Genomic DNA, 14,738 nt, shown 5'->3' with positions numbered 1-14,738 from the left:
ACTACTGGACAGAAGGGAGTTTACGAAAAGGGAGGAGTGTGACTGTTGTCTCTTTAACCAGAAAATAAGAACCTCTGGATTAAGGCAACTAAGTGACTGCATGAGTGGAACAACCTTTGCTCACACAACTGAACTTCTCCCTCACCTATACCCACACCATCCACAAATCTGTTCCAGAGAGTTGGGGAAAGCCTCAGAGCTCATTCATTAAATTGTTGTATGCCACCATAGTGTCAGTACATAAATGACAATTAACAGATTGATGTCTTGTTTCATACCCAGATCCTTTTTGCTCAACAGTTTTTATTTTCTCTTCATTTCTTGCTGTGCCCTGCCTGTTGCTTGACTCCTCCTTGCTCTCCTATAACATCAGAGTTAGTTGTTGCAAAACACCAAGCAGCAGTTGCCTTATGCCAAGTGCATGCCAAGGCAATCCTGGAATTGTGTCTTATAATAATAATGGCTTTTCAGCACTGTTAAGCAGCACCCATGTGTATTTGGCTTCAAGAGAGGAAATTACAAGGGATAAATGATTACCCAATTTGTTGAGACATTGAGGTGAACCCACAGACTTCTAGCTTGTGCTATTACCCACATATTAATCAGAGCAGTGTGTAATGTTCAGTGCCATTAGTCTGGGCGCCAGTGGGCTCCGGCATGCTTAATGTGACTTTTGTAGCATTAGACATGGTTTCAGAGCAAGGGCACCTCTCAGTTTTTCTGTCTTCAATGCAGCTTTGATCTTAGTTGTAGTGAGATACATAATATGTACACACACACACACACACACACACATGTTTAATCTAAGAATAGAAACAATTTCAGCAGGAGCTGGCATTAATTTGCAGAACACATCTTAAAATTCTCCAAAACATGTCAGGCTCCATCATCCATGTGCAAAGATGATTCTGTGGGGCATCTCAAAACTTCACACCAGGAGTGTGGGACCTCTTCAGCCAAAGGGGCACATTCCCTTATCGACATTCTTTGGGGATGGGGCACCTGCTAGTAGTGGGTGTGGCCAGAAGCAACAGTGGGTGGAGTGATGAATGTGATTCATAGCTTTGTACAAGAAGCTGCATTCAAGCCACACAGAAGTCAGGGGTTTTGCATACACACAGGCACGTTCCTCCCTCCAGGCAAGCAAGAGACATCATTATCACTTTCCAGCCAGGCAAAAGTGCTTCAAGGTGTGGAGCCAGCTTGCGAGTAGCATGGCCTGGGGTGTCGCTTGGGGAGAGTCCCAGTGACCAAACATAGAGAGGCCTGGGGGGCTGAGGATCCCCACCAGCGCCTCACACTCATACTCTGGTTGCCCACCTTTATTACTGCTCTGACTGGCGTCTTTGAAAAAGGAGCCTGAGGGTCTCTATGAGTCTCTTGCCTTTCCTGATCTCTCCCATGTTTTTCCTCCACTCTGGACTGCAGGTGTGGCCTCCTGCAAGTTGGAGATAGGGTGCTTTCCATCAACAGCATTGCAACAGAAGATGGGACAATGGAAGAAGCCAACCAGCTCTTGCGGGATGCAGCACTTACTAACAAGGTTGTGCTGGAGATTGAATTTGATGTAGCAGGTATGGAAACAATTGTTTGATACAGCCCCAAACTCCCTTTTAATGGTGCTTCTTTGTCTTCAGACAATGTCTTAAAACTGCAGATTTAATGAATTTTGGAGGCAGCACCAGGTTGTTTTCAGCAGTTGAGAAATTAGATCAGGCTCATGAACTCAGTTGTTTCTTAACAAGTACTCCTTCTTGCAGCTAGAAACAGAGGGTTTCACTCAAGCTTCTAGCATCGCTTCAGTATACTTTTGGAACAGCCTTTGGGAAAGCCTCAAGCATACCATCAGTGGTATTGCAACTTTAGTGGAACTTAACTAGGAGAGGGACTGTGGCCCAATGGCAGAGAACATACTCTCCACACACATACACACACACATATACACATGCACGCGCGCGCACACACACACAAACACATATACACATACAGACACACAAAATACCTGGTAGATGTTTTAATTGTTTTACCATTTATGTGTTGGCTACCCAGGGCTCCTTTGGCAGGAAGTCTGGGATGGAAATAAGTGAATTAATTAATACTATGATCTCCTCTTCAAATACCATCTTTGTGTTAGGGATGGGATGTTTGAAATAGCTCTTAGCTGCGTGCTCCCACAATTTATCTTCACAAGTTGTGAGTGATGCAGCACAGCTCAGCAAAGCAATGTGGAACTGCATTATCCTTTCTTGTCTAATCTTCTTGGTTCTACAGAATCGGTCATTCCCAGCAGTGGTACCTTTCACGTGAAGCTACCCAAGAAAAGAGGTGTGGAGCTTGGGATTACTATCAGCTGTAAGTATGGCTCAGGTTACAGCTGCTTACTTAGAAGTTGTATTCATGTCAGGTTTTCTCCAGGTCCACCATATGTGTGGTGCTGCCCCTTGAAAATAGTTTCAAGCTGCAACTGCTGCAAAATGCTGTGGGTGTTACTGCTTTTTATTTATAAACTCAGTATTCCAAAAGATATGGGATGCGGGTGGCGCTGTGGGTTAACCCACAGACCCTAGGACTTGCCAATCAGAAGGTCGGCGGTTCGAATCCCCGCAACGGGGTGAGCTCTCATTGCTTGGTTCCTGCTCCTGCCAACCTAGCAGTTCGAAAGCACGTCAAAGTGCAAGTAGATAAATAGGTACTGCTCTGGCGGGAAGGTAAACGGCATTTCCGTGCACTGCTCTGGTTCACCGAAGCGGCTTAGTCATGCTGGCCACATGCCCAGAAGCTGTACGCCGGCTCCCTTGGCCAGTAAACCGAGAAGAGTGCCGCAACCCCAGAGTCGGCCGTGACTGGACCTAATGGTCAGGGGTCCCTTTACCTTTTTATTCCAAAAATTAGTAATTTCAATAAATCCTAATAGTTTCACATTTTGAGATTTATCCCAAGTTCACACTTCAATCAGTCAAGGCATCTTAGTAGAATTACATCAGATTAGTTCCTGGCTGCATCTAGTGTTGTGACCATTATATTTAATATTCAAATTCCAGATGAGTGCATACTTAAAAATAAAACTAAATAGCCATAGCTACATCACCACCTCTTGACTATAAAATGGAACCAATAGTGGCTGGCATCATAGGGCTTTTGTGAATATGAACATAATTATGAAACAATTAAGAAATAATAATGTAACTGATGATGGTATGTCAAGTGCAGGTGATCAAAGCATGCGATACTTGCTGCAAAACAGATACTTGCTGAGTTTTGCAGTAAGTAAACAACTGGTCCTTTTAAAATAAGTTGTGTAATATGTAATGTGCCTCTTCTGGCCTCAGCTGGAATACTTTAATTCAAATACTTTAATTAAAGTCTTAGTTAAAATAGCTTCTCCGAGGATTGCTTGAGAGGGTTACATCTTGCAAGACATCATTTTGTCTAATCATCATTAAAACTCTTCCTGTACTGTATAAATTTCACAAAATATTTTGAACTTGTAAGCAGGTCAAGATCAATTCATATGTTTCCTTTCAATGTGATGAAAACTTTTTTCATTTGGGTCTACGTTTTACCATGTGGTAGAATCTACCTCAGGAGTTGGCACAAGTTTGAAAAGGATCTGTGATCTCACCAAATGATTTGTGGTTGACACCAAACAGTAATAGCAATGTCAGTAAGTCCTTTTCCTCCTTTGTAAATTAAAGCGCAATCCTATGCATATCGACTCAGAAGTAAGCTCCATTGAATAGAATCATAGAATCATAGAGTTGGAAGAGACCACAAGAGCCATCGAGTCCAACCCCCTGCCAGTTCAGTGGGATTTATTCCTAGGTCAGTGTGTTTAAGATTGCAGTCTGAGGCAGCTGAAACCAACAAAACTTGGAGGGGAGGAACACCAGGAGTAGATTTTTATGGGAAAAGACTGTGGTTTTAAGACTAGCACTGAAAACCATGTTAGAAGCCCTGATCTTACTACCGCGGACAGGGGAGACTTTCAACACATGTACATTGGTAGTATGTGAAGCGGAATTTAACCCTCCTCAGAAATAGCTTTGTGAATTGTTCTGTTCTGTATTCAGGATTTGGAGGAGAGATTGAAAGGAATATCCTGCTAGAACAATGTTTAATTTATAAACCCTGTCTTAAGTTAATGGATTCTACAGAAGTATTCTAGTAGTAGTAGATTTTTATGCTGACTGCTCCTCTTTTGTAATTCAGACCTGAAATGTATTTTGTCCTGTGAATATTTGTGTTCCTCAACTATCCTTGAGTTCTCACGGCTTTTTTAAATCATCTCTCTCCCCCCACAAACCCTTATAAACACTTTGTTTCTGAGATGTGGCTTCATAGCTGTATTAGTCTTTGTTTAATTACGCATTTCCCAAATGCTGCTTTGTCTCAATCAATAGTTGAAGATGTTTTATAACCGGCAGAGTCACTGGTGCATGTGAGTTATGTGCTCAAGCTCCTCTGAGGGGAATAATTTCCCAGTCCAAGTCATTATGCATCCTATTAAAAACACAAAATGGGCATGTGTTTTGAGACACTTCATCTATCATACCATAAAGCAGAAGTAGACAGGCTCCCTGCAGATATTGTGGGAGCATGCCTACGAATCAGGAAAAGTAAATAAGAATGTTGAACATCCTTCCTCTTTTGTTGTGCTGAGACATGAGCTGGTACCCTCAAAACGTGGAATCACCCTTAAATGCCCCTTAGTGTGAATACTGTGATCCATACAAAGGCACCCAGCTGACCGAGTTGTGGGCTCAATTGGTGCAGTTACTAGCAAGACTGACATCTCTTTACTTGCCAGCTGCAACAATGAAGGAGAACAGGGCGCAGGAAGGGTAGCTTGTGAAATAGTATCAAGTTGGTTTGAGAACAGCTTGCATTTCTGTTGTCAAAATGCCTGGTTATTGATCTGCAGAAATGTCACAAAGCTAAGCGTGTTTAATGTAGTAATACCTAAGAAAGAGAGTGTTTGATTGAGGTTTCTCCAGATTTCTTCTGCGGAGAATATTTTAACTTCTAAGCCTCAGACTCAGACTACAGTGAAACTTTGGATCAGAAGCCTTACATACGCAGACATACGTACACATGAGTCTTCTGGTGCAATGAAGCATTATATAAGGAAGTTTCTTTTTAAAAAAGAAATTATAATTCCAAACAGGTGATTAGCCTGTAGTTAGCAATTGGTGGGATGGTGAGCCTCAATCATATAGACTGCATTCAGACATCACACTGAATTTTGGTTTAGCAAGATGTGAACAAAGCTAGCCTTCTTCCAGGCTGACTCCCTTCTCTTTCCTTCTGTGTGACCAAAAGTCTGCAAGCTTTAGCTTCTACTCTTGGATAGCCGCAGTTTGTTATGTTGAATAACTTCAGTTTGTCAGTCTGGGCAACCTGACAAGCCATGGGGTGCTCAGTGGTACAGCTGATCCCTGCAGAAGACAGCTTTGATAGTACTGCGCTTTGCACTTGGGAAAGTCATAGCACCATAGAGTTGGAAGGGACTGCAAGGGCCAATCTAGTCCAACCCCCTACAATGCAGGAATCTTTCCCCCCAATGTGGGGCTCAAACCCACGACTCTTGAGGTTAAGAGTCTCATTCTCTACTGACAGAGCTATGCCAAGTTCCAAGCAGAAAGCCTGCAAAGTCGCTTCCGCTGTGGTTCTCAAGCTTTGCGCAAGGGACTTTTACATGAGGGCAAGACAACTCACCTGTCAATCACCTGATGTCATAACAACACCTAGTGATTGACAGGCAAGTTGCCCCACCCACCTGTAAAAATTGACCTATGGGAGTGGGATCTGCCTGCCAGGCCAAAATGGTTTCCCACCCCTGCTATAGTACATAGAACCATAGGAAACAAGGACAATGTCATTTTCATTCACAACTCAAGAAGGCATGGTGGAGTTCTGGTAGAATAGAATGGAGATATACATGAAGCCTTTAATATGAATTGCCAGATAATAAGCCTGAGCTGCATATAATGGCTCTATGAATTAAAAACAAAGCAAACCCATTCCAATTTCAGCATTGGATTAAAAGGCCAGCTGAAAGAAAACCTGAGTAGTGAACAGGAAGAGGTGGCGCTTGCCCATGAGAGTTTAATTTGGCTAATAAGATTTAGTAGGGTTAATTGAATACTAATTGACTGCTGATCAGTAGTCCCCTAAATTAGTTTGTATGATTTGCATATTGGGAGGAGCATCACAGAACAATCAGTACGATACTGAATTACTTTTAAGAGGAGAGTTTGCCTTGTTTAATATTATTAAGCTTTTTTTTTTTTTTTTGTAAAGTGTTCTAATTATATGTGACTATTTAAAGCAAATTGAATTGTTACCAGTTCTGTTGAATTCTGGGCTGGAAATTCTTTTAATTACCGGTATGAAGAACAGCTTCCTAGACCTATGTTGCTACATCCAAATTAAATATCATTAAGCCTGTTTTGAAAAGCGTAATTCAAATTTTGCCATTGACAAACCAGCTCCAGAGACCGAATTATTTCTTCTCTGATGGTATCTTCTTTTGTGCTTATTAGTGAGTGGGTTGCTGCATTCAGCAATAATGTGTGTTGTACCAGGACAAATGTAGGCCTAGTGTGCATGTCTAACTTTGATGAGAGAAGTGTTGTTTGGGGCAATTACAAGGCCAATTCATGGAGAGTTGGATTATTTTATGCCTCTGCTATCTGTAAGAGCCCTTCAACAAGTTACCGTATTTTTCGCTCTATAACACGCACCTGACCATAACACGCACGTAGTTTTTAGAGGAGGAAAACAAGAAAAAAATATTCTAAACGAAACAGTGGATGTATGATTTTTGTGATTCATGCTGTGGCCACAGACGTGTGATCTGACGGTGAGTTTGGGGTAGCCCAATGCAAAAATCCTGAGGATCCATGTGGATCCATGCTTTGTAACCACGTTTTTGCGCCATTGCGGCCCCATGAAACAGTGGTTGCTTGTGTTTTTTGGTGCAGGCTGTAGCCATGGATATGCTATGTGATCTGATGGTGAATTTGGGGTGACCTAGTGCAAAAATCCTGAGGATCCATGTGGATCCGTGCTTTGTAACCACGTTTTAAGTGGGGAGGGAAGGAAAAGAACTCAAGGGACAAGGAGCACGTGTGGGGTGGGTGGAAAAGGATGCTGCTAATAATGCAGGAGAGGCTCCTCTCTGGCTTTGCTCCTTTAGAACAAGCAGGCTCTGCGTCTCTCCCTCCTCCCTGGCAAGGAAACCATGATAGTAACCACTCTGAGACAAATCAAGAAAAATTGCGACCAACACTCTCCCCCAACAAGCGCAGTGAGGTCAAAACACACACACACGCAGAGAGAGAACTGGCCCTAAAGTCGCAGGGTGCTGGAAGTCGCAGGGGCGCTGGGGGAGTGAACGGGAAGCAAGAGAAGGAGAAGGAGCCCTCACACACAGAGAGACACACAGAGTGTCGATTCTAAAGTCGCAGGGGCGCAGGGAGAGCGCAGGGGCGCAGGGAGAGTGGGAAGCAGGAGGAGGAGAAGAAGCCCTCTCTCTCACACACAGAGACACACAGAGTGTCAATTCTAAAGTCGGAGGCAGAGGGCAGGGAGAGTGAACGGGAAGCAGGAGGAGGAGAAGGAGCCCTCTCTCTCACACACACAGACACACAGAGTGTCAATTCTAAAGTCAGAGGCAGAGGGCAGGGAGAGTGAACGGGAAGCAGGAGGAGGAGAAGGAGCCCTCTCTCACACACACACAGAGACACAGAGTGTCAATTCTAAAGTCGGAGGCAGAGGGCAGGGAGAGTGAACGGGAAGCAGGAGGAGGAGAAGGAGCCCTCTCTCTCTCACACACACACAGACACACAGAGTGTCAATTCTAAAGTCGGAGGGAGAGCGCAGGGGCGCAGGGAGAGTGAACGGGAAGCAGGAGGAGGAGAACGATAGCTCAAGCACACACACACACAGCCCCTACAGTGGCTAATCCAAAATCGGACAGCAAAAAACTGCAGGCAGGGACAGAGAGCAAGGGGTTGTTTTAAAGCAGCCAACCCCGCTCTGCTTCTCTCCCTCCTCCCGGCTAGGCTGGCTGAAAAGCTTTGCTGCTACTTAGCAGCTCAGTGGGGAGGAGAGAGGAACATAGAGGACGGGGTTGTTTTAAAGCAGCCAAGCCCGCTCTGCTTCTCTCCCTCCTCCCCAGCTCGGCTCGCTGACAGGAGCCGCTTACACCCGCTTTGCTGTTTCAAAGCGAGCCACGGACTGCTCACAACTGCAGCAGATTCCCCCGCCATCTGTAGGCATTCGCTCCATAACACGCACAGACATTTCCCCTTACTTTCTAGGAGGAAAAATCTGCGTGTTATGGAGCGAAATTTACGGTAACCTTAATAAATGCTGGGAAATGGCTGGGAGTAAGATCCATTGGACTCGGCTAGCTATACTTCTGAGTACATGTGTAGAGAATTGCAGTGCTAGACCTTTCTGCCTACTTCTACTATTGCTGATATGCTATAATAATGGTTGATTGGACTATGCATAAAGGTAAAGGGACCCCTGACCATTAGGTCTAGTTGTGGCCGACACTGGGGTTGCGGCGCTCATCTTGCTTTATTGGCCGAGGGAGCTGGCGTACAGCTTCCGGGTCATGTAGCCAGCTTGACTAAGCCGCTTCTGGCGAACCAGAGCAGTGCATGGAAACGCTGTTTACCTTCCCACTGGAGCGGTACCTATTGATCTACTTGCACTTTGACGTGCTTTCGAACTGCTGGGTTGGCAGGAGCAGGGACCGAGCAACAGGAGCTCACCCTGTCGCGGGGATTTGAACCGCCGACCTTCTGATCGGCAAGTCCTAGGCTCTGTGGTTTAACCCACAGCGCCACCCGTGTCCCTCTAGGACTATGCATAGGTACTGACTAATTGCATTTTTATATTATTCAATAGAGGCAAATTTGTTCAACTAGGAAGGGGGAAAAAACAGGAGAAAGATCTGAACAGCTTTGGAACCAATTCTTGCTATCTCCCTCTATACTATTTATGTGGTAAAAATGCCCTCAGTTTTAAACAGGTATCGGATGTCCTGGTCTGCCCACAATCAGATGTGGCTGAGAAAAAGATAATGAAGTGAAATGCTTCCTGGCAAGAAGCCGTACTCTTGGATTCTCTCTACAGTCCTATGTGACAGGGCTGGGGGAACCTCAGGCCAATGGATTGAATGTGGCCCTCAGGCCTGCTTGGGATCTGTCCGTGAGCTGCAATAGTGCCTGCTGCTTGCCTGGAGGGAGGACGCAGTGGGTGGACATGTGTGTTGGAACCTCTGGATTTTGTGTGACTGGAACGCAGCCTGCTGTGCAAAGATAATAGTCACATGTGTTGCTCCATTCACTTTTATCTCTGGCCTTCCCCACAACTAGCATGCAGCCTCTGAAAGGTTGCTCACAAGGGAACGTTGCACTGGAAAATGTTTCCCGTCCCTACTCTATGGGTACATCATCTTGTTGTATGTGGAATCTCTAGGACACCTGCTCCGCCCCCCCCCCTTTTACTCTTATCTATCTTTGTGGATCTGTCTGCTGTGATACTCCTGCCACAGGAGAAGGAAAAGGTTGCACCATCAAAGATAGCTGAAGGGTGGTGGGTGTTCCACAGTATTTCCTCTTACCCCCATTCACCACCTCTCCAGCTTTTGGTCACTTGGATTTCTTTATTGCTCTCCTAATAATGGTTCTTGCCACCCCTTTGCTTCGCTTCCCAAGCCTAGTTTTTCTGGAGCCATCTGCGCTCACCCTTTGTTAGGGATGTTGGAGGATTCTGACGGGAATGGAAATTGCTTCTTTTTGCTTATTCGTCCCACGTCTGGAGCAGAAATCAGTCCAGCAAATATGATCAATATTTGCTTCTCTTGTTCTTTTCAGTCCGCAAATGATGCATAATCGATAACTTCCCCTCCCTGAGCTGCATTGCATTTCCTTTGCATTGAAATGAATGGTATTTGTGTTTAAATAAATGGTGTGGAGTAACGTGATGATAGAAGGGACGCAGGTGGCGCTGTGGGTTAAAGCCTCAGCGCCTAGGACTTGCCGATCGAAAGGTCGGCGGTTCGAATCCCTGCGGCGGGGTGCGCTCCCGCTGCTCGGTCCCAGCGCCTGCCAACCTAGCAGTTCGAAAGCACCTCCGGGTGCAAGTAGATAAATAGGGACCGCTTACCAGCGGGAAGGTAAACGGCGTTTCCGTGTGCGGCTCTGGCTCGCCAGATGCAGCTTTGTCACGCTGGCCACGTGACCCGGAAGTGTCTCCGGACAGCGCTGGCCCCTGGCCTCTTGAGTGAGATGGGCGCACAACCCCAGAGTCTGTCAAGACTGGCCCGTACGGGCAGGGGTACCTTTACCTTTAACGTGATGATAAATTAACCACGTAATGAATTATGTAAGATTCTACTGTATCAGACAATTCATGAGAGGAATTGTATAGCTTCTGTTGGCAGTCAAACTGCAGTGGAGCAGAAACAGTGCTGCATGAGACGAAACAAGGGTCTGAACAGAAATCGATGCCTTCTTACTCTTCTCTTGTCCAGGTCATTGGTCTCTGTGAATACGTCTCGGTTGTTTGGATCATAAGCTAAATCAAGTTGTGGTAGTTCTCCCGCCTCCTACTCTCCACAGCTGATTGGGGATTCAAGCCTGGGGGTCCTCCAGTCTAACCATTGCCCCACACGGGCTTATGTTGTTGCCTTCATCATGACGCCATGAAAGGCCAGAAAGATATCTCCTGTTTGGGGATAAGTGTGTAGAAATGCGTTGTTCTTAAAGTGCCTGTCAATGCCAGTTTAGGCCAAGTGTTAGGCTTTCTCAGCATGAATCTTCCATTCAATTTTGAATTCCAAAGACTTGTATAATGCCTACTTTGTGAAGTTAGTGTAATGCTAAAGATTATCCTAGAGGTACAGATTGAGTTTTGACTCTGGTATCTCTCTCACAACAGCAAGCAGAAAGTCTGGGGAGCCTTTAATTATCTCTGATATCAAGAAGGGAAGTGTAGCACACAGGTAAGTGAAGAATCTAATTTTCCACTTACAAGTCTCAGACACTAAATCAGCTGAACCCAGTTAAGACATATGAAGACCCTTATATTGGTTCAGACTTCCAAGCCACCTGTACCCATATTGTCTGCTCTGACTATCTGCAGTTCTAAGAATATAAGAAGAATGAGGAGAGGAAAAATAGATGTCAGAGATACAAAGAATAAGCATAAGAAAAGCCCTGCTGGATCACCCTATCCAATCCAATGTCCTGTTCATACAGTTGCCAACCAGATGCCTATAAGAAGCCAGCAAGCAGGGCCTGAAGGCAACAGCAAAGCTCTTTCCCAGTCCAGCCTCCCAAGATCTTTTCAGCTTAAGATGTTGGGGGTTGAACTGGGACGTTCATTGTGCAAAGTATGTGTGTTCTTCCTCCAAGCGATGGCTCCTTCCCAAACATCAGGACCAATGAACTGTAACGCCAAACATTTTCCATGTCTTCCGAAGTTCACAGATGTTTGCATATTCTCCTCCTGTGCATAATTAGACTTGCTGAAGTTATTCACAAGGTGTGCCATGGCCTGACATTTCCTTTGGCCTCAGCATAGAAGTAGGTCTAATTAGAGTACAGTGCTGGCTTTAATAAATTAGTATTTTATAAGCATACTGACTCCTGGAATCTCACTTAAGCCTACTTGATTCCAGTACAAGCAGTGTTGCCAGCACTGCCTTGTTATATAAAAGTAGAACATGCATGCATTAAGAGTTTGCTCTGAGTTACGTACAGTATAAACTGGTCTATATTATTTTGACGTAGCCAATATGGAGGCTTCCAGATGTTGTTGGACTACAACTCCCATCAGCTCCAGCCAGCAAAGCCAGTGATCAGGGCTGATGGGAGTTGTGGTCAAGCATCTGTAGGGCAACAAGTTGGCTACCTCTGTTCTGGATGACGCACCATGAGAGATGAGGACAGCCAATAACAGCACCTCCCTATGTCCTTTCGTGATGTATGAAAACTGTAATTCACAATACACTTTCTTGACACCAGCTTCCTTCACATTTACCTGTGACTCGTTTTTTTTATTTTCTCACTTATTTAAGGTACCCGTTTTTTTTTCTTCTCACTTATTTAAGGTACCCTCAACTTTCACCAGTTGAGGGAATTCCTAATAATGAGGTGTATTCTCAGGCTGGATTTTAGTTATTTGAACCTGTTTCTATGCAGAAATATCTTGTCTTTTTTTAATCATTAACCTGGGCAAATTCTCTGCTGCAGAAGAGTTGCCATATCAGCTCTTGGAGAAGAACTAAGTATGCAGCTATTTGGAATGTGTTAAACACAGGCTTGTTTTCCCCCCCATTGCTCACAGGACTGGCACCTTAGAGCCCGGAGACAAGCTGTTAGCCATTGATAATATCCGACTCGACAATTGCTCAATGGAGGATGCGGTGCAGATCTTAAAGCAGTGTGAAGAACTTGTCAAATTGAAGATCAGGAAGGATGAGGATAATTCTGGTACGAAAGCACTGAATCAAGCTGTTTCTGAACCATTTTAATAAAACACTCCAATACTTAAGAAAAGCCTGGCAGAGAAAGTGGAAAACCATTATTCAAGTAATGAGTGTGTACATGTGCCTGTGCATTCATGTGTTGGTGCGCATGCGCATACAGCAAGTGCCTACAAACCTACTCTAAGGCTTAAAAGTTACTTACTCTTTTGCTAGGAAATACTTTGAGGTTTGATGCATACCATAGCTGTCAACGTTTTCCATTTTTTAAGGGAAATTCCATTATTCCAAATAGGATTCCTCGCAAGAAAAGGGAAAAGTTGACAGCTATGATGCATACCTTGAAGATTCCTTATCATTATTAAATAAGTGTTTATGCATTGAACAGAGTACCAGTATCTAAATGGCCTTATTAGAAACATAGGTATATTAATGGAAACAAAATTGCCTAGCTAATAAATGCAGTTATGTACGGTCCAATACTTTCAGATTCCACCTGTTTTCCTTCCCTTATTGTTTTTCTTTGTGACATCGTTTTTATTCATTTTCATCTTTAAACTGTTTTAACATGGTTGCATTGAGATATATATTTGTTTGAATTACAGCATGTGGCACGCAGCAATTCCTTAAAATTAAAATCCAAACGGCAATAAACACTCAGATAATTGTTTCTGGATATATTAATTAGCAAAGTTGCATCAAAGCATATATACCAAAATTAATTACAAATACGAATTGATGCATTACTTAGATCAGTGACTACAAGTTAAAGGTATTTTGTATCAATAACAATTAGAATTCATGGGAAATTGTAGGAAGCGGGGAGGAAAAAAATTAAAATATGCACTTCATTCCTTCCTGTATTATAATGGAATTAGTAACCACATGCTACTAGCTATTAAGCAATAAATGATCATTTCCCAATCCTCTTTGGCGGTTACTGGGTTTTTTTGATAACTGGAAAGAACAAGCAGTAGGTCTAATGGAAGTTTATAATCAGCCTGTATCTTCTAGATGATCTAGGACTAATTTCAGGAGTTCCTTTAGTTTAGGGTGATTTCTATAATCAGAGCCCTCCTTTCCTCTTAACAGATGAGCAAGAAACAACTGGTGCTATCATCTACACAGTGGAGCTAAAGAGATACGGTGGACCCCTGGGAATCACTATTTCAGGGACCGAGGAGCCTTTTGACCCAATTGTCATTTCAGGATTGACAAAACGAGGGCTGGCGGAAAGGTGAGTTGCAATTTGCATCCTAATGGGCAGGCATGATATAATGATACTCCGAGTGTAATCCACTGGGAAGCTCTTCTGCTCATTTGTACCACTGAATTAAATAGAGCCTGCATACGTGGGTGGTGTAGATCTTTCTGCACAGTTACGTGGCTGTGCATGTAAGGAAAGAGAGGAGAGAGAACTTGGTTGCACGTGATCTTGAGAGGAGACATGAGAGGTTTGTGTGCTGAATGGCTGTCACAGTTTCTGAGCTCCCAACGGGCAATTTTGTGTTGCTTGGGGAAACTGTGAAGCTTCTTCCAGGTAGTATATTCAGTGCTATTATGTTTATGCATTGGTGGATATGTTTGTGCAAGGTGTGTGTGTGTGTGTGTGTGTGTGTGTGTGTGTGTGACAGTTACAAGCAAGGAACCAATCAGGAGTGCTGTCTTCAAAATGTGCAGCCACATAACCTTAGAATCATAGAGATGGAAGGGACCCTGATGTTCATCTAATCCAACCCCCCGCAATATAGGAATACGTAGCTGTAGCATATGGGGATTGAACCTGCAACCTTAGCATTATCAGCACCATGCCCTAACCAACTGAGCTATCCCGCTTGTAATTTGTGGACTGTTTGTTTACATGCTTGTGAAATTGCTGGAGGTACATGACATTTTTCCCCACCTCAGTTTTTCCTGCGGATCCTTGTTCTTTTCACCACCATCACCCCATTCACATGTAACCACTGCAAACTGGTAAAGTCTGTCTTTGCAGGAGAACCCCTGCAGCTATCATTCTGAAATTGGGCAGGCTTCATTTCCTCAGAAGGGGCGGCCGTATTTGCAAACAGCACCCATTTTTTATATTTCCCAGTTGTAATGAATGGAGAACGCAGAACTTCACTTTATACAGAATGGATCGGAACCTGGAGCACAGATCGAAGTGTAAAAAGCATAGTGCAATTCAGAAACGGATCAGAATGTTTAAAAACAAAATAGATACAAGGTGAAT

General features: G+C 44.0%; 1 protein-coding gene across 7 annotated transcripts in view; it reads left to right on the top strand.

The window, feature by feature from the left end:
• GRIP2 (glutamate receptor interacting protein 2) overlaps nucleotides 1-14,738 on the top strand; it is a 385,893-nt gene that overhangs the window by 352,063 nt on the left and 19,092 nt on the right. For all 7 annotated transcript variants that reach the window (XM_079964500.1, XM_079964498.1, XM_079964497.1 and 4 more), the window contains exons 13-17: nucleotides 1,429-1,574; nucleotides 2,272-2,352; nucleotides 10,960-11,023; nucleotides 12,370-12,515; nucleotides 13,601-13,745. In XM_079964500.1, coding sequence (XP_079820626.1) covers nucleotides 1,429-1,574; nucleotides 2,272-2,352; nucleotides 10,960-11,023; nucleotides 12,370-12,515; nucleotides 13,601-13,745 — 582 coding nt within the window. The remainder of the gene's footprint in view (nucleotides 1-1,428; nucleotides 1,575-2,271; nucleotides 2,353-10,959; nucleotides 11,024-12,369; nucleotides 12,516-13,600; nucleotides 13,746-14,738) is intronic.

This window comes from Podarcis cretensis (genome assembly GCF_951804945.1).
Source record: "Podarcis cretensis genome assembly, chromosome: 2".
Lineage (NCBI taxonomy): Eukaryota > Metazoa > Chordata > Lepidosauria > Squamata > Lacertidae > Podarcis > Podarcis cretensis.
The sequence above is the reverse complement of the archived record's forward strand: the minus strand, read 5'-3'. Positions and strand labels throughout refer to the sequence as shown.